At 61.0% G+C, this 27,000-nt stretch overlaps 1 protein-coding gene across 1 annotated transcript; it reads left to right on the top strand.

The window, feature by feature from the left end:
- Positions 1 to 74: 74 nt before the first annotated feature.
- On the top strand, positions 75 to 27,000 carry MAP2K3 (mitogen-activated protein kinase kinase 3). Its single transcript, XM_046676693.1, has 12 exons — positions 75 to 247; positions 14,128 to 14,194; positions 14,519 to 14,567; positions 15,575 to 15,688; positions 15,867 to 15,986; positions 17,472 to 17,588; positions 18,570 to 18,621; positions 19,724 to 19,851; positions 20,397 to 20,474; positions 24,203 to 24,342; positions 25,348 to 25,393; positions 25,968 to 27,000. Exons 1-12 carry the CDS (start codon positions 199 to 201, stop codon positions 26,049 to 26,051), a joined length of 1,044 nt encoding a protein of 347 aa, XP_046532649.1. The 5' UTR covers positions 75 to 198; the 3' UTR covers positions 26,052 to 27,000.

The raw sequence follows: 27,000 nt of genomic DNA, 5'->3' as shown, positions 1-27,000 counted from the left end.
GGGCGGCGGGCCAATCGGCGGCAGGGGCGGGGCCTGCGTCGGCGCCGTCCGGCGGCCCGCGGCGCTGCCCAGTCGCCCGGCGCCGCCCGTGGAGCGCGTCCTCGCCGCCTTCGCCGCCCGCGGCCATGAGCTCGCTCTGCCCGGGCCGAGCCCGCCGCCCTGTCGACTAGTGCCCGCCGCCCCGGACCCGCCTGCGCCATGGAGCCGCCCGCCTCGAGCCAGCCCGCCGGTCTGCCCTCGGCCAAAGGTAGGCGCGCCTTCCGGCCCGCGCCGCGGCCCCCGGCCCCCGCGGTCCCACCCCAGCCGTCCCGGACCCGGCGGCGGCTTCCGACTCGGGACTGCATCCCGGCCCGGAGCCAGGGGAAGGGCTAGGACTGATCTCCCCGCTCCGGGTCGGCAGCCTCCCTCCGACCTGCTCCTTTAGGCAGTAGCTGCACCCTGGACAGGAGCTCTCCCAATCTGGGCCCCTCAGCTGGATCCAGGTGGGCTTCACGCCGATCCTGCCCCCGGCCCCCTTCACTTCTGGGTCGCAGGGCTGTGTCCGGGCTGAACTTCGCTGACTCCCCATCTGGGCTCCAGCGATGCTCCCTTGCTGGGGATCTCACTGGATCCTCCCCGGGCCCCCCATGTGGTGCCCTGGCCACACTCCAGCTCAGAAATCCCTGTTCTTCCCCAACTCTCTCCATCCTTGTAAGCCCCACATCGCCCCAATCCTGGCCGGCCTGCACCCCGTCTTGCTGCCCCCAGCAACCTCTTTTGGCTTCCCACCCTGCCCTAATGCACGGCCTCTGTCTGTCAGCTCTTTGTCTCCACTTGCAGGCTTCTCTGTGCACTTGGGGACCTCACCCTCTCCTGCACCCCGATGTCTCCAGGGTTGACGGCTACCTGGCCTGTCTCTGCTATGGGTGGGTCCTGGGCGAGCTGCTAGGCCAGGGTGCTGGGCGTGCAATTTGGCTTGCTCTTGTCTCCTCCAAGCAGCCAGCTAGCTCCCTGACGTTTCTGTGAGGTGGTGGCTGTGGCAGCAGGATTTCTCGTGCTGGGGGGGGACGGGGCTTGAGGGCCGAAGGGGGTTTTTGCAGGAGGCGGAAAGGACGTTTTTGGCTTGTCGGAGTCTCAGCAGGCTGGGTCATGGGAGAGACTTCCTAACTGGACGTAGCTGTAATGAGGGGGCTGCCTCCTGGCTCTCTAGACCTGCTCCTGCCTCCCACCAGCGACAGACGTGCCTGAGGGCCTCGGTTTCTGTGTCTGTGAAGTGGGAGTGGACCCCCGGAGTATGACCTAAGGTAGTGAGTGCTAAGTTTGAAGCGAGCGAGGGCAGCGAGCTGAAGAGCTCAGCCTGGGCCGGGCGCGTGGTGGGTGCTGAGGCAGGGACGGCTGCTGTGCGTCTTGTTCCTGTTACCGTTTTTCTTACTGGAAGGGCCTCAGCCATGCAAGGTCAAGGCCTTGCCTCTGTTTGGGGTGCAGCTGCAGAGTGAGGGGGAGAAGGGTAACAGCTGGCACTTAGTGGGCCTCTAATCAGGGCTTGTCTCTACCTCTCTTTCCCTGGAGGGGCCCAGGTAGTGGGAGGGCATGTGGGGTCCTGGGAAGGCTGTGGGTTCTTCGCTGCCCCTGCTGCGGGCTGTGGGCCAGAGCCCAGCCGGCCGGCGGGTGGGCGGGATAATTACGTCTTACGTAAGTGGGAGGTCCGGGAGGCTGGATCCCTGACCATTGCCCAACGGCTGTGAGTAACGCGGGAGGCACTCGGGAGTGGGGAGGGAGGTGTCTGGGGAGGGACTTGTACTGTGCAGACCTCGTGGAGCCTGGGAACCGGGAAGTCAGAGGCTTCCCCCCCGTGCAGAACCGCGAAATCAGACACTTCTCCTCTTCTCCAGCTCAGGGTCTAGGCCTGGCTGGGTCGGTGCTGTGGGACTTAGGGCAGGGCCGTCAGCCTCTCTGGGCCACAGTGTTTTCATGGGTAGAAGGAAGAGGTTGGAAGCAGTGTTTGTTTTTGAAGCCTCTTTCAGCTCTTCCAGACAGGGAATGTCTCATCAAAATAAGAGTTCAAGTTGCAGGGTTGTGAAGGGAGAGGGATTATGGATGTGAAGGGAAAAAGCACTTTGGGGAGACACTGCTCAATCCCCATATGCTGTGTGACTTGAGTCCTGGGATTGCCCTCTCTGAGCCTCTCTGCAGAGAGAAGGCCAGGATGAATTTCCAGTTTGTGGCTTGAGGTAACAGATAATGTTGGGAGGGCTGGATGGAGGGTTAGGGGCCTCCATAAGACCTAGGAACCCTGTCAGCCTCTTTGGGGTCTGTGGAAAGAGGTGTGGGGAACCACAATGCCCCCCTCACCAAAAATCCCAAGAGCTCCCACTTATCAAGGTTTTTCCGTGTGCAACGTGCTCTCCCATTTATTCCTCACAGCCCCGTTTACAGAGGAGGAAACAGGCTCAGAGGCATTCAGTGCCTTGCCTGAGGTCACATGGCTGTGACAGATGGAGCTAGGGTCCCATCCAGGGCTGTGTGTCTCCACAGGTCCCCCCAGTGCTCCTCTGCGTCCCACTCCTGGGCTGGCCACTTGAGCTGAACTGGCGGGACATCTCCACCCCCCATCGCACCTCCGTCTAGGAGGCCGTCCTGGGCCGGAGGACGGACTGAGCCAGAGGTGATGCCTCTTGCGTGCACAGCCCTTCACACTTGGCACACTTCATGCTGCTTTAGTCTGACCCATTTGACAGATGTCAAGACTGAGGTCAGACAGAGGGAGTGGTGGGACGGAGTCTGCAGTGCTGAGGGCCCCTGTGCCCTCCCCATCCGGGCCCGGGCCCCAGCCTCGTGCTCTTCTCCACCTTCTCAGAGGAATTTGGACAAGCAGGGCGTGGTCGGTGCTTGGCCTTGAGGAAGCTGTGCCTTTGCACCTCCTGCCTGCGCCGGGTGCCTGCCCATCCGTCCTCCAGGCCTCAGGCCGGTGCAGTTTTCTGGGAGTGTGCAAGGCCCCAGGCCCTAGAACCCTGCTGGTTTTCCCTGGCCTCCTTGCCCACCTGCCATCTTTGGTTGAGGTCAGAGGCCAAGGGCAGCTGGCGCTGGGCCAGTGGGCAGGGGCACATTTGGTAGGCGCGTGTTTGGGTCTGCTGCCTTGAGCCCCGTCTGTCCTCAGGGGCGCCGTCCACGTGCTGTCACTGCCCCCGCAGGCTCTTCCTGGTTGGTCTTCATGTGGCTCCCGGCTGCCCAACAGGGACACTGAGGCTGCAGGGGGCAAGCACTGTCTGCATCCTGACCTTGCCTCCTGTGGCTGCTGCCCCCGCCCCCAGGTCCTGTCCCAAGCCGGCTGTCGGAAAGCCTGGAGGGTGGCACCTTGGGGACTTCCCCCACCCCTGGCGTGACGCACAGGAAACTATCAGCCAGCCTGTGGCGCAGGGCCTGAAGGGAGCAGAGTGCTCAGCGGCCCGTGTTGGGAGAGGGCCGGGCAGCGGGGGCTTCCGGCGGGTGAGTCAGTGGGCACTGGGTGCTGACTCACCTCCTGGGCATGCTGGCCGACTGGCTGCTACCTCGAGGGGCAAAGCCACAGCTGCTGGGTAGGCCGGGGCTGTGAGCCTTGGCCTTGCAGGTTGGCCTCTGGCCCTGAGCTGGACATGGGAGGCGACCCACTTCCTGGACCTGGGACTGGGCTGGGACCCCCGGCGGGCCTCCTGGGCCTGTGCCCGCCCCGCCCAGGAACTTCCTCTGTTAGGCAAGGGCCCTGCTTCCTGTCGCACTGGAGCAGGAGCAGGTGGCGGCGGCCGTTCACCCCCGGCCCGGCGCTCCTCAGGCTCAGATGCACTGCGGGCGCTCTGGGAGGCTGAGAGCAGGACTGGTGCGGGGTCAGTGTGAGCTCCTGGAGGACAGGCCTGGAGAGTGATGACCACGGGCCCAGCCCAGCCCAGCCCCTTCTGTGTGTGCTGTCGGACAGGCCTGGTCTGTCCAGGCGTCGCCCTCCGTAAACAACGGCAGAGCCCTGAGCACGGCCCACTCCAGGGGAGAGGCCCGGTCTGCTCCCCTGCTAGTGGGAGTGGGGCCCTGCCTGCCTGTCCCGCTGGCAGCTACAAGGATGGATGGAGACTGCCTCCTTCTGCTCTTGCTAAGTGTCAGGCCCTGGGCACAGCAAGACTGTCCTCTGTCCACAAAGGACCTTGGCAAGACAGGAAGTGGGAGCAGAGCCTGGGCTTGCGGGCTGGTTGGGCCTGTGTTGGAATTCTGACTCGCTCCACTGCTTCCTGACTTCCTCATGTGCCCTCTCTGACCCTTGGTCTCCTCTTCTGTAAAGTGGGAGTAAACACCTCTTCCTTGCTTTGTGGTGGTGAAGACTGGAGATGGAGTTTGTCAAACAATTGGCGTCAGGGATTATTTTCTTGCTTTGGTCATGGCAGTTGTGCACTGGTGGATGGGGAAGCCGGTGATGGACTTACAAGCTCTCTGACATGAGGACGCTCTGGCTGCAGGTCCTGTAACGCCAGCCAGAATGGACCAGGCTCTTTCCCCACTGGTCCCCAGGCGGGAGCTGGGGGCTCCCTTGCCATTTGGGCCTTTTTGGGGAGGCTCGTGGGGCACAGAGAGGCCTGAGTGCCTGCCTCTTTCTGCAGGTATTCCTCCCCCAACGTGTGGCCAGGGACTCAGGAGGATGCGCCTTCCTCGGCCAGCCCTCAGTGGGTGGAACTTCCTGGTGCCGGTTGCAGTGCTGGCTGTGGGGCCGGGGGAGCCAGGAGTGCCCTGGCTGTCGAGGAGCTCTGCCTGGGGAGCAGAAGGGGTCCTTGGGAGCAGTGGTTCTGAGAGTCCAGATTGAAGGTCAGGTGTGTCGGTGGACAGTAGGGCCAAGCTGGGGGAGCAGCGGGGATGCAGGGCCTGGCTGGGAGCAGGCGGCCGTAGGGAGCGTTCTCAGTGTCTCAGGAGAGGTGCAGTGTGTCACTGTTGGGCCTCAGAGGAAGAATACTGGGAGCAGCACGGAGGACACTGCACCAAGAGCCCCATGCCAGCTGGATGGGGCTGTGAGCAGGGCTGCCCTGAGCTCAGCTCCCGCTGACGTTGGGGTTCACAGCCCCAGCAATGGTCCATGCCTCCACCTCAGCTGGGCCTCTTGGCGTTGCCACGTGGTCAGGCCTGCCCAGCTGCTTCTGTGGGTGCCTCTCCCAGCAGTGACCATGGGACCCTGGAAAGCTTCGTGGAAAGGGCATGCAGAGCAGATGGGCTGGGCAGTGGGGTGGCAGTGTGGTGGGCCCCTCTGCAACTCCCAGATACCAAGTCTGGGCCCGCGTGCGACCCCGAGAGGGCCACCATCACAGGTTCCCCCCATCACAGGTCCCTGTCACCCTCCCCTGCCCTGAGGGTCCTCTCTGGGGTGTCATGGCTGAGCTGGCATTCCAGGGCCCACCTGGCTTCTCTGGGGAGGCCATGTGCAGCTGCCCCTCCCAGCTGGCGCCCTTTCCCCAGTGGCTCTGCACTGACCCTCCTGCCATGCCTGGGCCGGGCTGCACCCTGCAGTGCTGACACCTCCTGGCCAGGCCCCAGCCGGCAGGTGGGGCCTTCTGTTCCTTTTTAAGTTTTTAATTGTGAATATATCATAGACATCAAAAGCATATGTAGAATGTACCCCTGTATTTTAAAAAATAAAAATAAAATGACTTCTGTGTACCCAATACCCAGATAAAAAAATTGAGGATTGCCGTGCCCTCAGTCCCCTCGGAATGGCATCTCCCTAACAGCTGTCCTGACTTTTGTATTAATCGTTTGTTTGTTATTTTTTAATTGAGCTCTAACACACATGTGGTGTATTTAAGCTCAGTGTCCTGCAGAGTCCACTGTCGTCCGTGGGGCCAGCACTGCTGTGTGATGGTGGGGAGAGGCTTGAGCTGCTGCCAGGCTCAGGCCTGTCTCAGCCTCACTCACGAGCTGCGTGGCCTCCATTTCTTCATTGGCATCGTGGGGTTGATACTAGAAACTAAGTGGCAGGGTTGTTAGGAGGATTCAGTGTGTTGACAAGTGGAAGTGTGAGTGTGGGGGCTGGCTCAGAGTTAGTGTATATGAGTGTGTGCAGCTGCTGTTCTTGTTGCTTTAAGTGCATCTTAAATTCCTGGGTGCAAATTGTGCAGTGCCCGGCCTGTGCAGCTGTACTGACAGCCCTGATTTTTCTCATATGCATCACTGTGCTAACACTGTGCTACCAACTTGGAAGGTTTGTCTTAAGGATTGCCTGAGTCAGTGGGTGTGAAGTGACACATGAAGGGCCTTGGATGTCAGCAGAGGTGTTTGGGCACAATTGGGAGTAAATAGGGTGCATTGCTCTGCACCCAGTAAGTAAGCATTTTGTCAGTGGCTGCTGCGGTGTGGGCAGGAGGCCTGGGTGGGGGCTGGAGAATGTCCCTTACCTTCTTTGTCCTTCTGTGAGTCTGCGCCTTGGCCTTCTGGGCTACCCTGTGCCCTCTTGCTACTGGCACCGTTTGCCCCATCCCGGGTTGCCTGGGGCAGACGCAGGAAGGGGCAGTGAGAGCCTCCTGGGCCAGCCTGTAGGGACGGCCAGGTGGGAGGGGCTGGGTCTTGCCTGGCTCCTCCTGGACTCCCTTTGTGCCCCCACCCCCGTGCCTCCCTGTTCCCAGCCCCACAGAGAGAATGAGACTCCACCCCTCAGGCCCGCCAGGAGACTGTTGAGTCCACGGGCATTCTAGGTGCCCAGGCCATGCTGAATTTGCACCTGAGCTACGTGTTGGCGTTTCTACCTCCAAGAATGTCTTTTTAGCTATTTCTCCCTGTCGACCCCATGTTTATAAGATGTTGTTTGATACTAATGGTGATAAAGGCACGAACAGCGTTTGTTAAGGAAAGGTGCTTTTCCTGTCTTCACGAGCTGGAGCCGGGCTGTCCATGCTCCCGGTGGCCCGAGGGGAGCCTGTGGGAGCCTCGCCCCCGAGGCTCTGGGCAGGCCGACGACGTCGCTCAGGGAACACGCCTCCACTTGCAGCCTCTCGAAGCCTAGGGCTTGGGCTTCACAGTCTCGGGGCCCACACTGTGGTCTGGGGACCCACCTTGATGACTGGAGGCCTTTGGGCCAGGGCCAGGGCTGCCGCCAATCCAACCCATTTTGTGCCTGCTCTCATCTCGCCCCACGGGTCCCCAGCACTGTGGTGTGTTGTCACCACTCACGGCAGGGTACGTGGCCTAGAGTGGTGTTCCTTGCCTGAGGTCACATAGGTCTGTCCTGGGAGCTTAGCTTGTCCTCTCTTGGAGGTCAAGGCGTTCGCACTCTGAATGTCAAGGGAGGAAATTGAGGTTCAGAGAGGAGGTGTGGCTTGCCTACAGTCACACAGCAGCTCAGGTCTCTTGATGCCATAGCTCCTCCTTCCCCACTCAGTCTCTGTTGGCCTCTGCCAGCGTGGCTGGGGGCACGCCGTCGTGGCCATGGCTGAGGTGTGGGGAGGCAGGATCTGGTGGCCCCAGGGAGAAGCACAGGCCTGGGAGCTCACGTCCTGGCTCTGCTGCTGCCCTGGTGTGTGACCCTGGGTGAGTCCGTGGGCCTCTGGCCTTGCCTGTGCTGGACAGCCTCCTGGACACCGTCCAGTGCCAAGCGGGCCTGCTGCCGGGAGCCCCGCCGCCCCCTTTAGACGGAGGAGGACGCGAGGCCCAGGGCCACAGCAGCCTGGATGCGGCTTCGAGGAGGTTTCTTCCTTCCTGCTCTGTTCTGATAAATTCCTCACATTTGGTGGCTGGAACTGCCTGTCAGGAGGGTCTCAGAGGTACGGAAAGGTGGTTTCTTGCTTCCGCTTGGAGCCTCCGTTCCTCTCGGAGCCAGCGTTCCTCCCTCCGACCCCGCCGTGCGGCCTCGGCTTTCCCTGCCGTGGCCTCCGCATCCTCCTCTGTGCAGCGGGTCCTGCTCGTCCCTGCCTCTGGGGTGCCAAGCCGCTCGAAGGAGCAGGGGGGCGCCTAGCACAGGCCTGGCTCGCCCATGTTGCCTCCCGCTCTTCTTTTCCTTCTGGGAGCTGGGTCTTAGGGCTGAGCTCCATGAGTGGACTTCTGGTCAGCCGGGCACATGGACAGGGCCGAGTCACCCTCCAGGGCACTGGCCCCGTGAGCTGCTCCCTGTGCCCCGCCGCTCGGCCTCCCTGCCTCGCTCCCTCGGCCCACGCCCCACGCCCCGTGCATTTGCCCCGTGCCTGCACCGGCCTGGCTCTCGCGGCTCCCGGCGGCCTCAGCAATGCCCCTCCCCAGCCTCCTCCTGCAGAGTGCTGAGCATGCGGGGACGCGTCGCAAGTCGCCTGCACTGGCTCCCATGGGTGCTCCCTTGCTCCTTTGTGGTCTTGTCTTTCCCCGCAGCCTGAGTCCAGCCCTGCACTGTGGCCGGTTTTAGCTGGGTCATTCTGGGTTGTGGGGCAGCGTCTCTGGACTCTACCCACTAGAGGCCAGTAGCACCCCCCAAGTTGTGACAGAGTGTTTTCAGACATTGCCACAAGTCTGTGACCAGAGCGTCATTTCGGGAGGGCGGAGCCCTGTCTGCTTGCTGGGGAAGGGATGATGTGGAGTCCTCCCCGTGTGCTCTGCAGATGAGAAAGGCCCTGAGAGGCAGAGGGGCCAGGTGGCCACCCCGTGGCTGGGAGGAGAGAGGCCAGGCAGTGGGGTGGAGTGGCCTGCACGGCCCCGTCTGTTGCTTGCCTGTGGACTGGGGTCCAGACAGGACCGCAGCAGGGGCCAGGCTTGGCACGCAGAGGTGTTCAGTAAAAGAGAGAGCCCTCCCCTCGTCTGGGACCTGGGGAGAGGGCCCTGCCACACTGGGGGCCCAGCTGGCCCCTGCTTGCAGAGCCATGTCTGTCCCTGCTTCCTGCCCGTGCTTGGCTGTGGTGGCCCCTGAAAGCTCCTCAGAGAGACCGTGGGGAGGAGGCTGCAGCCTCGGGCAGACGTGGGTCTGAGGCCTGTCCTGGCTGGTCCTGCTTCATGCCTCTGCGCCTCAGTGCCCGTCCGTGAGCTGGGCGCTCTGAGTGCCCCCGCCGTGGAGCAGCAACGCTGCGCTGGTGTGACGACCTCAGCAAGCATGGATACTGAGTGTCAGCTGCGGGGCACAGGCCTGGGCTCGTCAAGGCCACAGACAGCAGCTGTCAGGCAAATCTGCTGCCCGTCCCCTTCTCGGGGCCTCAGTTTACCACCTGTGTAGTGGGGGTGGGTTGGCCTCGATATCTCTCCAGGGGACCCCCACAGGAAAGAGGTGATCAGCTGAGTGGGGCAGGTCTGGGAGGGGCCTGGGTGGCCTTGGGACATCTGGTCTCCCGTGTCTCTGCAGTGGCACATAGTCCCTCATCTCAGGGGCACGGACACTCAGGGCCCAGGACTTCTCTGGTGGGATTGGAAATCGCGAGAAGCTCCTGACATACCCAAAAGTAGGGGGTGGGAATAATACATTGGGAAGCTGTGGGGTGTGGCTGAGTGTGTGTGGTGTGGAGTGGTCTGCCCCACACTGAGCAAGGCCGGCAGGGTCCCTGCTGAGGGCTGCTCGCCCCTGCCTCCCCATCCCTGGGGACGGGCCCCAAGAAGGAGGGCGTAGTCCAGTCTGGGTAGAACCTCCCCGGGCCTGGGGGTGGCGGCAGGGGAGGGCCTCTCTCAGGCCCTGTTGGTCATGAGGCCAGACAGACCTGTGTCACGCCCCCCACAGACTCCTCTGTGAGCGCAGGCAAGCCCCTCTCCTCTCTGACCACCTTGGCACAATGGACCCACAATCACACTGCCCTCTGGGGCTGCTGGGACTATTTGCAGTGGTTTCTGGGGCCGGGGGCCTGGCGCTATCTTGGGTACTGCATGTTTCCAGATGGCTCAGTCTAATCTTCGTTGGTCAGATACTGCTAAGGCATGCCACGGATAACCTCGCTGGACATGCCTGATGACCTGGGAGGTTGGTCTGTTATCCCCATTTCACAGTTGAGGCCATGATGCCCAGAGAGGTTAAGTCATTTCCCTGAGGGCACACAGCCAGGAAGTGGTAGAGTTGTAGTTTGCACTCAGTCTGCCTGGCTCCAGAGTCAGTGCTCATGAGCATTTTGCTAGCTCCCTCTGAGCAGTAACTACAGAATGGCGACTTGTGAGAAGTGACAGAGAGAAGCCAGCTGGGCACAGGGAGAGCCAGTGACGGGGGCTTAGCTGGATGATCAGGAAAGCCTCTCTGAAGAGGCGAAAGGTGAGGGTCATCAGCCGGGACGAGGCACAGGGAAGAGCATTCTGGGCAGAGAGAACAGAGTGTGTGAAGCCGTGAGGTGGGAAAGCAGGTGGTTTACTCCAGGAATGGCGAGGGCTGGTGAGGTGGCGGGGGGTGGGCTGCACTGTCTGTGTCCCTCGGGGCAGTGGCTGGACTCATGCTCCCTGCCTGTGGTGCTGCTGGGAGAAGGGGCCCACTGAGGACACGCCGATGCTGGTGCGGTGCCCGTCTGGGGCCCTGCAGGCTGAGGCTGGCGGGCTTGCTGTGGTTTGCCGGTGGTGGCCCGTGATCCTCCATTTGTTGTGGGGATGGGTCCCTCCATGGGCCCGCACCTCGTCAGCCCTGGGCTGCCTGGCCATCTGGGCCCCGCGCTGACGTCTTCAGTGGACGGTGGCAGCGGCTGGTGGCCTGCGGCCTGTTTCTGGGCCATCTCCATGGTGACCTCAAGCACGGCCTCTGACAGCTGGCCTGGTGGCCCCGTGGAGTCCGTGTCACTCCAGACGCAAGTCTGGTGACCCTGATGGGCAGGTGGGCAAGAAGGCCGGACCGCACTCCCTAGCCCACCCAGCCCCTATGCTCACCACAGCCTCTGGCCCTCCCCAGGCCTGGCAGAAGGGTGGCTGGGAGCCCACCTCTACTGTGAGCCTCGCTCCTCCTCACGTGGTCCTCACCCGCCTGGCACGGAAAGTCCCTTGGCAGATGGGGAAACTAAGGCTTGGTGAGGGGGAGCACGTCTTACGACGTTCCCAAATTCCCAGGTGGGAGCTGGGTATGGGGCCTGAGCCAGAGGACGGTGCACCTGGGCTGAGCGTAGGGAGCCCGAGCAGGTGCTGACCTCTCACAGAAGGTGTTTTCCTTTCTGCTTACAAAAGCATCGAGTCAAGAGTAAAAGCTGCCTGTCACCCCCGCTACCTACAATGGACCCTCTTACCGCTGTGGAGAGGCAACAGTGACCCTGGCGGCCGTTCATGGGCCAGGATAGGGCCGCCTACCGTGTGCCACAGCCCGCGCCTCGTGCCGGCAGAGGAGACTCCGTGCCCGGCGGGCGGGCCTTTCTCCATGCTCTGCGTCTCAGATGTGGGACCTGAGGGGCGGAGAGGAGCATCTGCCGGGCCTCAGCGCAGGCAGAACTGGTGTTCTGTGGCCAGTGGCCTGCACCAGTCTCGGCCCCCAGAGGTTGGCGGTGGCTTCTCAGCCAGGGAGAGCCCAGAAATGGCCTCGCTTTTCTCAGTGTCCCTCCTTCTGGGGGACATGCTGGCCCCGAGAGCCGGTGAGCGGGGTTCCGTGCGGCCCGAGGCGCCCAGCGTGGCCCGTCGGGGAGAGCACAGGCCTGGCTGTGCCGTGGGCACTGCTGGCCACTGGCTCTCTGAGTTTGCAGGCCCAGAAGGGACCCAGCTGGCCCCTGGCTCCCTGTGCTGCGACTTCCCCTCGGAGCCTCGGTCTCCCCAGGCAGGGAGAGGCTGAGAGCTCCGCCGCCGCGTCGGAGTGTGTCGCTTTGGTGGGTGAAGGAGCTTCTGGGGAGCCCCGGCCCTGAGGCCTGGCCGCAGGCGTCCCTGTGAAGTGGGCGGAGGCGCAGCGGCAGGGCGTCCGTCAGGCAGCTGGGACTCTCCCTGGGCGGGATCGCTGGGTGGCCTGTGCTGCAGCTGCTGCTGTCGTCTGTCTGTGGAAAGTCGTTCCCTGAGGCCTCCAGGTCGGCTGGCGCTGTGCTCCTGCTTTCACAAGGGCTCCACTGCGGGTGCTGTTTCCAGCCCCATTGTAGAGAGGAGGGTACTGAGGCTCAGAAAGGCGTCCAGACTTGCCCAAAGTCACCCAGCCTGTAAGGGGCAAAGGTGGGATTTGAACATGGGGAGAGAGAGCCCATGCTTTTGCCTGTAGAGTTGTACCAAGAGGCTGGTGTGGAGACAGTGGACCCCCCTGGCTCTGGGTTGTGGAATGTGCCATTGGGCACTGACTTGGTATCGGGCATGGGGGCCGCCTGGGTCAGGGCTACTGGCTGCTAGAGCACAAATGAATGCACCCTGGGGCCTGGCATCTGGCGGTCCCTGGGGTGCCTTCTGTGCGAGGCTGCAGGTGTGTGCCTGCAGCACCCCTGCGCTCTGCCCCACCCCAGCGCAGGCGCGGGGACCCATCCCTGCCACGGTCGTTCCGTTTCGTGGCTGTTCGTGCAGTTCCAAGTGTAGCTGGGCCTGGGCCTCATCTTCCCAGCAGCAATGACAGCCTCTTCCCTCACTCCACAGCGGTGCCGGCCTGCGTGTGTGGGCCGTGCCAGGCTCACAGTGCGGCACTGAGGCCGCTCAGCAGGGCCAGGCAGCCACTGACCGGTTCCGAGCCGGTTCAGAGGTGGCTGCAGGGCCTGCGGCCTCCCAGTGCTTGGTGCACGCCACTGCGAGCGGAGCAGGGGGTGGGCTGGCCGGGAGGTGGGAGGGACACCCAGCAGGAGCAGGTGTGTGGGCGGCACCTTTCTGATGGGGTGGTTCCAGGGAGCCGTGGTCTGGTCCCAGCTTGGCCACCCACATGCTTGGTGACTGGGCAAGTCCCTTTCTTCCTCTGGAAAATGGAGCCCCTTGCCAGGTGCCTGGGAGTGGGGGCTCCAGACTCAGCCCGCCCTGCTCCTCGCCACCAGGCTTCATGGTGCCTCCGAACCGTGCACCGTCCAGCACCCGTGCGCTGACCCCCTTCAGCCCGGCTGCATGCAGGCGCCTGGCCACACTCTCAGCCAGCCCAAGAGTGTGCACAGTGTGGCTTGGGGAGGTGATCCCCCTGGCCTGTCCTCAGGGGTCAGGGTGAGGGAGGTGCTACCTCAGGGCTCAGGCTGCCCGCTGCCCTGGAGAAGGGAGCATCTTCCTGGGGTGCCCTCAGAGAGGGCAGCCAAGGCAGGAACTTTTCAGGATGGGAAAGAAATGGGCACCAGGCTTTGGCCAGGGGCTCCTCAGCCTGCGTCCACTCCAAGCCTCCCAGCCGCCCCTGAGGTGAGCATCCGGTCCAGGGTGACAGATGGGGAAATCAAGGCTCAGAGGAGGGGTGGGCAGCAGAGCTGGGACCTGAGTGGAGCTCTGTGTACCTTAGATGCTCCTCCGCCACGGTGAGCACCACAGCAGGGGACAGAGGCCGTAACAGTTTCCTGGGGCCGCCAGGACAAAGCACCGCAGACCAGACCTGGGGCTGAAAAGACAGAAGCTTCCCGTCTCCAGCTCTGGGGGCCGGAAGTCCAAGATCAAGGTGTGGGCGGGGCCGGGAGGGAGGAAGTTGCACGCCGCTGTCTTCTCCCTGTGACTTCACGTCGTCTTCCCTCTGTGCATGTCCTTCTCTGTGTCCAGATTTCCCCTTTTTATAAGGACACTGGTCATGTTGCTTAGGCCCGCCCTAATGACCTCACTATGACCTGGTCATCTCTGTAGCGACCCCATCTCCATTAGGGTCACACTTTGAGGTGCTAGGGCTCAGGACTTCAACAGATGAATCTTCAAGGGGCACACTTCAGCTCTTAACAGAAACTTGGGACGTAGGCCTTCTGCCTGGGGTGGGAGAGCAGGGGCCTGGCAAGAGGCTGCTCAGACGTGGCCCCGTCCCCTGGGGTGGGGCTCAGCAGCGGCTTGGCAGCACCCTGTGGGGGCAGGTCTGCCACGAGCCGTCTCCTTGGGAGTGTGCACCTGAGGTGTTGTCTTCCCGGAGGTGCGTATTGGGTGGCGGCCTGCAGCCGGCTCCCGGCGGCACTGGCAGTGCTTGGGCCTGTCCAGCATAGGCTGGTCACGTCCTCTGGGCACCCAGAGGCTCCGGGACCCCATCCCAGCGCTGATCACACTGACCCTCAGCCTGTCTCTGCACTGGGGCCTCTGGAGGGCAGGGGGCCTGGGTCATCTCTGTCCCCAGCTTTGTCCAACCCAGGGTCCCCCAGGACGTGGATTGATTGAGCATTGACCTGAACCCATGCCTTCACTCTCTTCTAGGAAAATCCAAGAGGAAGAGGGATTTACGGATAACCTGTGTGTCCAAGCCTCCTGTGCCCAACCCCACGTGAGTTGGCCTCAGTTTCTCCCCCAGCTCAGCCTGGAGAGGCCTCCTGAGGGGCAGGTGGAGGGAGCCAGCAGCGGCGCCTCCTGCGAGCTGGGCCTGCTGGGTGGCCATGGGGCTCGCAGGCCCTGCGGTCGGCCCCGTGCCCTTCTCGCTGTCGCAGAGGCGGAAGGCGAGGCCCCGCCGTGTCCGTGTGACCGCATGGGTGCTCCGCAGTGGCGGAGATGGGGTGCCTTGGGGTGGGCCTCTGCCCCTGCTGGCGGGGGTCCTGGTCCGGGGAGGCTGCGGCTCTCTCGGAGGCTCACGGGGCCTGCTCTCTCCCTGCAGACCGCCCCGGAACCTGGACTCCCGGACCTTCATCACCATTGGAGACAGGGTTGGTGTGGGCTGCTCGTCTGGGCTGAGGCCTGCGTGTCTTCGAGCCTCAGTGTCTTCGTCCGACCCCCTTGGGGCCCCTGGGATGGCTGTGGGGGGTGGACAGAGCTGGGCTTTGGCGAGGAGCCTGCTCCCTGGGTGCCGGCCGTGTGGCCCTGGTACCCACTCTCCAGCCCTCCTGTCGGGAACGGGGCTGCCCCAGGGTCCTGCGAACCAGAGCTGGTCTGAAGTTTCTTGACCTGAGTTTGGGTCATGGGCCACGTGTGCCCACGTCACCTGTGGGAACAGCATGTTGAACATGCACTCCTGGCTGTACCCTCAGGTACGCCGCTGCCTGGGACCCTGCATTTCACATGCACCTCCTGATGGCTTGGGCACTGGTGATGGAGATGCTGGCTCAGGGACTGTGCGTCCCCCACAGGACATGCCGAGGGTCTCCAGGCAGAGACTCCGCTCTGGGGGCCTCTCCTTGGCTGACAGCCCTTCCGAGGCTTATTTCCCCCCATGTTCGTCACTGTCTGCTGTCCTGTTCATCTACTTGCTTGTTCCTTATTATCTGTCTTTCACAAGAGAGAGTAGGTGGCCCACACTGCCCATCTGAGAGCAAGACCTTTGTTTTGTTATCTCTGCGGCCCCAGTGCCTGAAACAGGGACTCGCATGTGGCTGGTGCTCCATAAAGATTGGTGGAATGAATGACTGATTCTCAGCACCGCAGTGGGGTGGGCGAGGAGGTTCTCCCTGGGGCTCCTGCGCCACTGGGAACGTGCACAGGCCGTCTGATTTATGCCTCGCCACAGCCTTTGGGCATTTTTGATGGGAGGCTCAGAAAGGTGAAGTGACTTGCCCCAGGCCACACAGCAGAAAGTGGTTGGTATAAGACTTGGGGACAGATCTGACTGACTGGCCATCTTCTCTTTCTGCTGCCCCAGCTGTTTCCACTGGGCCAGGTGTGAGGGCTGGCTCCCAGCTTGGCCACCACCAACCCTCTCTCTTTTCTGTCCTCTAAGAACTTTGAGGTGGAGGCTGATGACCTGGTGACCATCTCGGAGCTGGGCCGAGGGGCCTATGGGGTGGTGGAGAAGGTGCGACATGCCCAGAGTGGCACCATCATGGCTGTGAAGGTGAGCAGAGCCCCCGCCCCAGCCCAACCCTGCCAAGGCACCTGGAGGCTGCCCGGAGGAGGCCTAGGGGCTGAGCCTGCCTGTGGGTACCCCTCAGAGCTCCTGGCCCTCAGAGAAGGGACAGGGAGGTGCTCACCCCTGTTGCGTGGCCCCTGAAGCACCGTCCTCTCCCCTACAGCGGATCCGGGACACCGTGAACTCGCAGGAGCAGAAGCGTCTGCTCATGGACTTGGATGTCAACATGCGCACGGTCGACTGCTTCTACACCGTCACCTTCTATGGGGCCCTTTTCAGAGAGGTGTGGTCCTGGTGGGAGGGTGGGAGGTGGGTGCTGGGCGGGGGACTGGCAGCTCAGGCTGCCCTCCACCTGCCTTCCATGCTCACACCTGCCCCGTTGGTCCAACCTGCAGCCCGGCATCACTCCCAGACCCTTGCTGAGTGCTCCCATGTGCCAGTGCTCACAGGTGTGAGTGACACGGAGGCCCTGCCTGCTTGTCACACCGCAGAGCCAGGTTCTGGAGAGCTCGGGCCAGGTGCCGGACCACTGGGCTCCCTTGCTTCCTGGCTGTCAGGACCCCGCTCTGTGCCATAGTTTCCTTATTTGTGAGATGAGGGTAGTGATTGTACCTATTTCACAAAGTTGTCATGATGATGAAATGACGTGGCCCGGGGCCTGGTACTCTAGAGTGTGCTGCACGGCTCTGCCTGTGTGACCATGTGCTTCGCCAGCGTCCAGGCCAGTGGGGTGGGGCTCTGACCAGGGGCAGCCGTGAAGGTGGGTGGGGGTCCGATTCTGGTCTACCGGAAATACTGGATGTGGGGTGAGAGAGGGATTGAGAGCTAGGCCAGGGAGGGTGAAGGGTGGGCTTCTGCCGAGGACAGCGTGAAGGGCTGGGGTGGGGTGCCCACAGGGACCAGGAGTCTGGATTGGGTGCACTGAGCTTGCGCTGGTGAGTCACTACCTAGAGTTCGGGGGTGAGCTCAGGGCTCCCCATGCCCGGCCTTGCTCCTCGAGCACCTGCGGGTCTCTGCGCTTGCTGGGTGCACTAGACCCAGTGGTGGGTCAGCACTTCATCATCCAGTCATCCGATTGGCTAAGCGCCCGCATTGTGCTGGGCGCAGGATGTCTGTCCCTGTGCCACTGGGGGACAGACGCATGCCCAGGCCTCACCACATGCCAGCTCAGAGCTGCCAGAGATGCCCAGGGGCCTGCGGGTACCCCAAGATCTTGAGATGCTGCACCCAGCCTTTTCGGAAGGTCTCCTGAAGGATGCGCAGGAGATACTGGGGCGCTGGGGCGGGGGTGAGGGTTAGGACACTGCAAGTGGAGGAGGGAACCATCTGCCAAGGTCAGATTTGGGACAAGCCATGTGTGCTGGGGGCCGTGGGGACTGAGGCAAGGAGGGGTCTGCAAGGCTGGGTCATGGAGCTGAGCTGGCACGCCTGGTCCCTGAAGCCCCTGTTGGAGCGACACAATCAGGCTTGTGTTTTAGTCACTTCTCCCTAGAAACTTCACTGGAGTTAGGGACCAGCTGCAGGGGACTGGGGGAGACCAGAGGCGACAGAGCTGGGGGAGGCTGGCGTGTGGACCTGGCAGCACAGGCAGACCTGGTGGGTGGAGCAGCAGGCAGGTGGAGAGACTTTGGGAGGCAGAGTGGAGGAGTTGGCAGCTGAGTAAGTGCCTGCGGGCTGAGGGGGGTGGGCTGGCGCTGGCACAGGGCAGACTGTCCCGTCACAGGAGTGGCCCTGGTGGGCCCGGGCTGACCTCCAGTGTTCACCCCAGGGAGATGTGTGGATCTGCATGGAGCTCATGGACACGTCCCTGGACAAGTTCTACCGGAAGGTGCTCGAAAAGAACATGACGATTCCAGAGGACATTCTGGGGGAGATCGCCGTGTCTGTGAGTGGCCTCAGGCCCCCGCGGGGTTGGGGGTTCAACATACACAGCCAGAGGCCCCGGCCCAGTTGCGGCAGGCGCAGAGCCTGGCTGGGCGGTGTGTCTTGGGTGGAGAGCTGTGGCCCTGAGCCTGCACCTGCCCCCTGGAGGCCCAGCTCCCACCCGGGACCGCAGCCTTCTTGCTGCAGAGACCCCGCAGCCTGGGGCTCCCAGAGCCGCTCGGATTTGGCAAATCCCAGAGCTCCAGGTCTGTGTGTGTAAGTCCTGAGCTTCTGAGGCCATTTTGAAAAGGGACTTAGCATTTCCAACTTCCTCCTACTGAAACGCCCTGAGGAGCTCACCGAGGTGCAAGCTAAGTCGGGAGAAAGAGAGGTCCGTCCAAATATTTGCCTTTTGAGGTTGAATGTTCCTAGAAGAGGGCAGCAACCCTGGGCTTGAGCATCCCAGCAGTCAAAGGAAAAAAGGAAACGGAATCAGCCGTTCTGGGGTTCCCAGTCCTTACTGCCCTGGGGGTGCTTCACACATCCTCCACCTGGGTAGTGAGTCAGACTCTGTGGGGTAGTTCCTGAGGGGAATGGCTCCAAGCACGTAGGCCACTGGCCCTGCTGAGGCAGAGGAGAGGAGGCAGGGAGCCTGCAGAGGGCTGGGTTCTACACAGAGCCCAGCAGGGGGTGGGGACGGCCGCCCAGGGGGTCACAGGTCTCCATTCTGCAGGGTGTCGGGTAGCTCATTTCTCTAGTAAAGGCTCAGCCCGAGACCCTGGCCGCTCAGAGTGGAGCAGGAGGCCGGTGTGTCTGTACCCAGAATGCCAGGACAGCAGGGCCAGTGTTGGGGTGTGCGCAGGAGCCTGGGGTAGTGAGGGGCTGGGGCGTGGACGTGGGAGAGGGGACAGACGGGCTCGGGGGTAGGCTTATGGCTGTCATCGTTGACTCAGCCGGAGTCACGTCAGTCCTGTCTCTCCCTTGTCCCTCTCCCGAATGCCAGATCGTGAGGGCGCTGGAGCACCTGCACAGCAAGCTGTCCGTGATCCACAGAGGTCAGTACCCGGCTGCCGGCCAGGGAGAGCGGCCCGCAGGCTCCTCACAGACACGGTTTCGCCCAGGCCTGCGAGGCGCGTGGGCCTCTCCCTGTTTCCAGGAGGAGCCAACTGAGGCTTGAGGGGTGATGGATGCTGATGTGCCTGTTGGGGTTGGGAGCCGAGCCTGCTTCCCAGTCCAGGCCGCTCTCCAGTTCGCCATTTTCCTCAGCCCGCCACCTCCCTTAGGGTTGCTGGTACTCAGAGCAAGGACCACACGGACCTTGCTCTGGGGAGGCTGGCTGGTTTTGCTTTGACCTGTTGTCTGTGGGTCGTGAAGCATCCACACCGGAGTTAGCACTCACTGGGTCTGACCGGAGTTCACACTGGGCAGCTCCCGCTGTGTCGAGATGCAGCATTTCCCCCTCCACCCCATCCCAGAATATTCTTTCAGCCCTTCCTGGTCAGTCCCTGCCCTCACATCCCCCACACCCCGGCCCAGCCCCACCCGCAGGTCATCACTGTTGGGATTTGAGCATGGAACATTCCAGTGCTGTTTCTGCATATATCTGTCCTCATGCGCGTCTCCGTAGGGCATAGGTGGGGTGATGTGTTGTGGGTGTGCCATTGCTGGAGGAACCCAGCTGTCCACCTGTAGCCGCTCCATGTTGACCTCGAGTCGTGAGGCGGCTCATCACGCAGGCCGGCCTCCTGTGTCCGAGCTGCTGCCCTGAGCCACCTGGCCGACTTGCCGACCTTGGCGTGGACGTTTGCCTGGTTTCTTGGTTCTCACCCCGTCAGTGTCCCTCTGGCCCAGGAGGACCCCAGAGCCAGAGGTGGTGCGGGGAAGCAGAGGCTAAGGCCTGGCTGTGAGGCTGCGTGGCTGGGGCGAGGCTCTGCCTCCTGACTGCGTGTCAGGAGTGCTGACACAGAGGTGGGGCGCGTCCTGGCTACGCCACCAGCTGTGTGACCCTGGGCTGGGGCAGTGCCTCTCGGAGCTTCAGTCCTTCATCTGCTGCCTGGGCCCCAGCAGCATCTTCTCCAGGGCGGCTGGGGCATAGAACGAGCCTCCAGTCGAGCACCACAACCCGGAGCTGAGAAAGGTGTCTTCTGTTCCTGGCAGACGTGAAGCCATCCAACGTCCTCATCAACAAGGAGGGCCACGTCAAGATGTGTGACTTTGGGATCAGTGGCTACTTGGTGGATTCTGTGGCCAAGACAATGGATGCCGGCTGCAAGCCCTACATGGCTGTGAGTGGTCCCTGCGCCACCCTGAGTCCTGGGCCGCGGCTGAGGTTCAGGAGAGGACACACCTGGGAGAAAACTGCCAGGTCTCACCCTCTCTGGCCACGTCCTCTGTCCATCGCCTCCCCTAGGCTCCGTATTTCCTGCCACAGAGGAGGCAACCTGCCACCCAGCCTGCCCAAGCAGCTCCTTTCTACCCCTGTTATTAACTGTGCCCCCCAAGTGCCCATTTTGGATGATAAGTTTCGCGGACACCCACATGGAGGCAGCTCGTGGGGTCTGTGCAGTCCTGCCCCTCCCCCAGTGTCCTGAATGTGGGACACCCCCCTCCCCCGGGGGTAGCTGGGAGGCAAGACTTGGGTCTTCACTGCAAGACCCTGGCTCTCACTGGCCTTGGTTTTCTCATCTTTTGCTTGGGGAGCTGAGACAGGATGACCACTGACCCCTCAATTTGGGATGGGAGGTAAACTTAGCTGAGGGAGCCTTGGGCGGCCCCCAGGCTAGCCCCTGCCCCTGGGCTGGGAGCTCACACCTCACTGGCCCTCTTGCAGCCCGAGAGAATCAACCCGGAGCTAAACCAGAAGGGCTACAATGTCAAGTCGGATGTCTGGAGCCTCGGCATCACCATGGTACTGTGTGGCTTGCCCGGCGGGCAGGGGCGGGCGTGGGCGCGGGCCAGGGCTGTGCCCAGTCTGAGCTTTTGGGAGGTGCGTGGCATAGTTCAGGCCTTGGACAAAAGCATCAGCTTCAAAGCCCGAGACGGAAATGTGCTATCAAAGGCGACACTGTCCTTAGGGAGTGTCTGCAGGCAGCATGCCCTCCCTGGCAGTGAGGTGTGCCCTTCACCAGAGTTCTTGATGTCGGGGGTAACTCGTCCATTGCACTTTCCCCGGAGCTCCTGGTGCTTGTCGAGAAATCACAGCAATCCCAAATTAAGCGAGCCCCTGGTATGCACGTCGTTTCAAAAGCAAAATGGTAAAAATCTTTAAAGAATTGTTTCTCTGTGAGGAGTATGTTGCCTGTGGGGTCCTGGTGTGTTTCCATGGGTGTGGTAGGATGGGTGGGGTGGGTGGGCTCTCAGTTCTGGCCTGTGGGGCTTGGGTCGGGTGGGGCGGATGCCCAGCCCTCAGCTGGGCTGGGGGCTGCATCTGAGGTCCAGGGGCAGGCCTGGGCCCATGCACCTCGTGTTCTTTCTAGAGCTGCCCGGGAGAACCCCCGCCCTGCCCGAGTCAGGGCTCAGCTCAGGTGTGGGTCGAGGGTAAGTTAGTTATTTAGAAAGCCTGTTCTGGCATCCACAAAGAGAACGGGCTGGGGGGACAGCAACGATGACGGTGTGAAGCCCCTGCCAGTGTTAGGGGGCTTGGCCTGAGACCTGGATGCACAGAGAAACGGGGCCAGCCTGAGTGTCGTCGTCCCCCCGCCCCCATCCCAGCCTCCGGGGTTCCCTGGAGTGTCCGGGTGTGAGTTTGTCCCTGACGTTTCCTGGTGTCAGCACGCTCCCTGCCCCATCCCTCTGGCTTCCTCGTGTTGGGGCAGGGAGCGGGTCAGTCACCAAACCAGTCAGTGAAGCGTGTGAGGTGGAGGGCTGTGGAGAGGAGCAGGGGGGCTGGGACTCTGGGGTGGTGGGGACAGCACTGCGAGCTCTGAGGAGGCGAGGGGGCACAAGGGTGTGGGGCGAGGCCCTGAGGCGGGGTGGGGTGGGTCCAGGGGAGGTCAGGGAACGGGTGGCAGTGGGAGTTCAGGGTCGACGTGAGAGTTCTGGGCGTACTGATATTGTGGTTATTATTATCGTGGTCCTGTCACTGTCATATGACCAACTTGGTGAGCTGTGTCTGTACACAGAGATGGGGAAGGGACAGAATCACAAGCATTTTGTAGGAGACGTGGAATTGGGTGATACCGTCCATTTTCCTTAATACTGCCGACAGCGGGGCCGGCCCGTGCGCAGCGGTTAAGTTCGCACGTTCCGCTTTGGTGGCCCGAGGTTCACGAGTTCGTATCCCAGGTGTGGACCTATGCACCGCTTGTCAAGCCATGCTGTGGCAGGCGTCCCACATATAAAGTAGAGGAAGATAGGCATAGGTGTTAGCTCAGGGCCAGTCTTCCTCAGCAAAAAGAGGAGGATTTGCAGCAGATGTTAGTTCAGGGCTAATCTTCCTCAAAAAAAAAAAAAATACTGCCGACACGTTATTTTCAATTAAAGTTTTTTTCTTTAAAGTGGAGAGGAATATCCAAAGTCTAAAGGTGGATACTATCCCTGCAGATAAGAGTTTTCCAACTCCTGAGTTAAAAAATAACAAGAACAAGTGCTTGCCGTATTTACAGCCTCTCCAGAGCTGGTGGGGGTGCCAGAGACCATGCTCATGACCACCCCACACATACGCTGCCCCTGCTCCCGCCTCTGTCTGTTCATCCGTCCTCATTCCTGGAGACCTTCTGCTGTCTCCAGTGGAAGGTGGACAAGTGTGTGCTCAGCGCACCTTTCAGTTACCATGTGCTGTGTGACAGATGGCTCCAGAACCTAGTGACTGAAACCAAAGACTGTATTATTTCTCATGTTTCTGCCTTCTGGGCTGGGCTCAGCTGGGCGGTTCTTCCACTCCACCTGGATCTGGCCAGGGTCAGGGCTAGGCTGCTAGAAGGTCCAAGAAGGCTTTGCAAACATGGGGCCTCCCTGCAGCTGGGCTTCCTCATGGCGGGCAAGCGGGGGAGAGCTCCTTCCTGGTGGCTGGCTTCCACAAGGGGAGTGCTCTTGAGTGCTCGCCGGGGAGTGGCCCCACCCCTCTTCTGCCTCATTGTGTTGGTCAAAGCAAGTCACAGGCCCACCCAGGTTCCAGGGGAGATAGACTGCGCCGTGGGCGGGGCCTGGCAGGCCCCCTGGGGGACCAGCTGCCTGGGGCAGGTTAGGTTTTCCCCACAAGTTGGACAAGTAACAGAAACACTCCGGGAACCCACAGAGGAGACATCAGAGGGAGCAACAGCTCACGCGGCTGTGCACACACAGGCACATAGCCCTTCCCGCGTCGTCAGCTGCCACCGTTAGGTGTTTCCTTCTAGATGTTTGGGCTCTTTTAAAAAAACATACATAGTTTTTATTTTGCTTTTTCCTCCTAGCATCATGGCATTCCTCTTTCTCTGGGCTGTTGTAAAGCCCTGCAGGCCTTTCTTCCTAAGACTCCACAGCCAGTGCCACCAGCCCTGGATACAGCAGGCCACCAGCTGTCCATGTGTTCTGTCCTTTGGAGATTGCAGTCATCCTGGGGACGACCAGTGAGGTGCTGTGTGCCAGGCACGCCCTTGGTGGTCTCCCTCCGGTCCTCATGGAGCCCACCCTGAGGTGCTCTGGGGGTACCCGAGTGCAGCCACTGGCTGGAAAGTGGAAAGGGCCTCAGTGGAGACACGGGTGGTGCCTGGAAGGCTCTGCCCTCATGTGGCCTCAAGGCTATGGCCACGCCCGCTGCTCTGTGGCAGGCTGCCCCCTGGTGCCGGACACTTAGGCTGCTTCTCACATCTGCTGTCACAGGTGACACCACATTGTGCAGCTTTGTGCTCAGATGCTGTTTTTGTGTTTTTCATTTTTTGAGCTTTTTAGAAAAAATTACCAGGAAAGGGATTCCTCTGTCAGGGTTTGGAGACTTTTTTGTTTTCCTGATCATAAACTCAGGCAGGCCGCTGGGGCGCTCCCTTCTGCTTGTTGGCATCAGTGAAAATTCTCGGAGGAAGCCTGGGCCTGTCCCGTGAAGGGACACAGACAAGGCCCCGTCCTGCGTGGTGTCCTCTGTCTGGGGCTTGTGCCTCGCTGGAGAGGCGCCTTCAGCCGTGTGGGAAGGCCCTTCCTAGCGTGGTGCTTAGTGATCTGTTCAGGTGCCACTTGCCCACATGAAGGGCTTGTTTGAGTTGAGGCCTCCACGGTGCCCATGGCTGGCAGCGAGGAGCCTCTGCGCTGTTCCAGGCAGGGCCCAGGCAGACCTCATGTGTCCTTTCACCTCGGCGTCAGCTGCTCCAACAAATGGCAGCAGACACCAGGACACTCCGGAGATGCCGGGCACAGCGGGGCTGTGCTAAATAGCAGCCTGCTGCCCGTCCAGGTCCTTTCTGCTGCCTTGCGGGAAGGGCCCAGGGTTGCCAGCTCTGATTTTTCCAGATTAGCTGGAACTTGGGTTTCTATGTAAAATCTTCCAAATTCAGATTGTTTGAAAACCTGACCATGGCAGGTCTTTCTGCTAGCTGGGTCAGAGGAACTAACTGCTTGTGTTCCGCTGGCTTTCATCTTTGGTCTGATGTCACCTGTCAGCCCTTTGACCTGCCTCACTGCTCAGCCCTTGGCATCTGACCAGTGCCACTGTCCCCACTGCAGATCGAGATGGCCATTCTACGTTTTCCTTATGAGTCCTGGGGGACCCCGTTCCAGCAGCTGAAGCAGGTGGTGGAGGAGCCGTCCCCCCAGCTCCCAGCTGACCGTTTCTCCCCCGAGTTTGTGGACTTCACTGCACAGTGGTGAGTCTCCAGCCCTCCCCGAGCCCCAGTCAGCACTCCCTCCTGCCCCGGCCAGATCCCCCGTCTGCCCTGGGGCTGGTCCCCTTCTCCTTTAGCAAATAAACCCAAACAGTATAGCATCACAATATGCACGGCAGAAATAGAGCACAAGGAGAACTGACAAACTGTGGTCCTTGGGGAGGTTTTAATATAGTCTTTCTCGAAATGGACAGAGCAGGTGGACTGAAAAAGAAAACAAAAAGAGGATTTGAATAGCATAAACAAATTTGCTTTTATTGATGTTTAGAACTTTGTGCCAAATTAAAGAATGCTCATGGGAGCCTTATGAAGATTGTGTTTGAGATTACAAAGGAAATAGGGAAAAAGGAAAAAAGGCAAAGTCATGTTCTCTGTGAATAATTAAATAAAACAAGAAGTCTGTGACCAAAGAGGGAAAAGCTTCATGGAAATTCATAGTAAATTCTTCTAAATAACTTGTGGGTTATGGGAAAGATTTGAAATATAACATTACAATCTATTTAGCAGTGAAAATGAGAACAGAACACATCGACATCTCTGTTGTGGGCAAAGAGGTACTCAGAGGAAAATTTGTAGCCTTTGTTTTTTTTACTGGAAGATAAGAAAGACTGAAAACAGATGAGCCTGGCAAACAGTGTCATTGGTCCCCTCGACCCCTTCGGCTGGGGCCTCCCTCCCCCGAGCAGTTGCCCCTTTGGTGTGACTGGTGACTGCAGTGTTTGGTGTCATTTGGTATTGGGATCTTTGGGAGTTCCCCCAATCATGACAGAGATTAGAGAGCCTACAACCCGAGAGCAAAGCAGCTTGGCCCAGGCCTCTGTCATGTGCACCTACAGACCCACTCCACCCTCGGGAGCTCCCCAGAACAGTCCCGCCCTTCTTCCCTGAGCCCCAGGAGCACTTAGTCCCCTCACTGCCCAGTCAGGGGTGAGGGCTGGACTCACCTCCTCGGTGCCGGCCCGGCCCACCTGCCCTGTTCTCTCCTAGCCTGAGGAAGAACCCCGCGGAGCGCATGAGCTACCTGGAGCTAATGGTGAGTGTGGGCGGGAACAGAGGCTGGGTGGGGCTCTCCGGGAGGGGGCTGCATCCCCTTGCACAGAGGTGGGCAGCACCTCTGGCCGGCCCCTGCATTAGTCAGTCTTGGAGCTAGGGCGGGCGTTCATCCAGGCCAGGCCCTGTGGAGCGGGGCTCAGGCAGTGCTGGGGTGGGTGGTGCAGAGGGTGGGGGTGGCGAGCAGGTGCACCATTTTATCCAAAGACATCAGGGAAGGCTTCACAGAGGAGGTGCCATTTGAGCGGAGGCTGGAAGGATGAATAAGGATTTACCCGCTGATGGAGAGGGTGGGGAGGGCATTCCAAGCAGAAGGCCCATCGTGGTCAGAGGCCTGGCATGTGTGGGGAAAAGTGAGTTTACCGTGGCCAGCAGATGGTTGGAGGAGGGCTGAGGAGGAAGCCATCAGCGCTGTCCCTAGCAGGGAGGACTTCCTGGGGGCAGAGCTCCTAGAGGGATGAGTAGGAGTTCGCCAGGCAGGAGGAGCACGCAGGGGCTGGGGCTAATTTGAGGGTGTGGGGGCACTTCTGCCTCACTCTTCTCCTGTCCCCTACTAGGAGCACCCTTTCTTCACCTTGCACAAAACCAAGAAGACGGACATTGCTGCCTTTGTGAAGGAGATCCTGGGGGAGGACTCGTAGGGCCGGCGCCTCTGGGGGAGCAGCGCTGGTCCGCACCCATAAGCTGCTGCCGTCCTGGCCGGGGCGCTCCAGGGGGCATGGAGGGGCTGCTCCCACTGGGCTTGGCAACAGGCCATTGGTCCCAAGTGCCAAAGAACGCGACCACCGGGGTCCCCAGGTGGGCCCCACCAGTGCCTCTGCCTGTGCTGCTCCAAGGACCCCAAGTCTCCAGCCCCCAAGACCCTGGACTTGGAGGGGCCTGAATGCCCCCCGCCAGATGCTGCTGCCCCTCAGAGAGAAGGCAGCTGTGCCTGTGTGCAGGCCGCTGCCCCAGCCCAGGCCTGGATGCCACCCAAGTTGTATATTTTTTTATCTCTTGACTGAATGGACTTTGCACACTCTGGCCCAGGGTGGCCACACCTCGGTCCCAGCATCAGTGGGGGGAACGCACAGGTGGATGAGCCACGTGAATCCCTCTGAGCCCCCACAGGGAGATGCCAGAGCCTCCTGAGGCCCCCCCCAGCACTGGCAGACGGGGCCCTAAGGCCACTTGGGTCGCCTCCCCGGGCCTGCCACCTCCAGGGTGTCGTTTCACTTTTTTTTAATTTATCCTCTTGAGTTTTTCTCCTGCTTTGTGGGTTTGACTTGTGTTCCTCGCATGGTGTGGAGCCGATCCCTGTTCTGCCACCCCCTGGGGACCAGCAGGCCGAGACCCACCCTCTGCTCTGGCTGTGGTCTCGGGACGGGCCCAAGTCCCTGCTCAGAGAGGTGCTAGGGGAACCATCCAGCTCATTCTTCTTGGGGACCGGCTCCACAGGGGCTGTGGATTTGCTTTCGGTGTTGTTTAAAAAAAAAAAAGAAAATATATTTTTTTGAAGAAAGGTCTGCCCATCCTGGGTCCTATCCCTGATGGATTAGGGCAGTTATCTGATTGCTGTTTTAATTAAAAACAAAACAAAACAAAGTGGCA

The sequence above is a fragment of the Equus quagga genome, chromosome 11 (assembly GCF_021613505.1).
Source record: "Equus quagga isolate Etosha38 chromosome 11, UCLA_HA_Equagga_1.0, whole genome shotgun sequence".
Lineage (NCBI taxonomy): Eukaryota > Metazoa > Chordata > Mammalia > Perissodactyla > Equidae > Equus > Equus quagga.
Note: the sequence above shows the minus strand (reverse complement) of the source record. Positions and strands in the feature narration are given on the sequence as shown.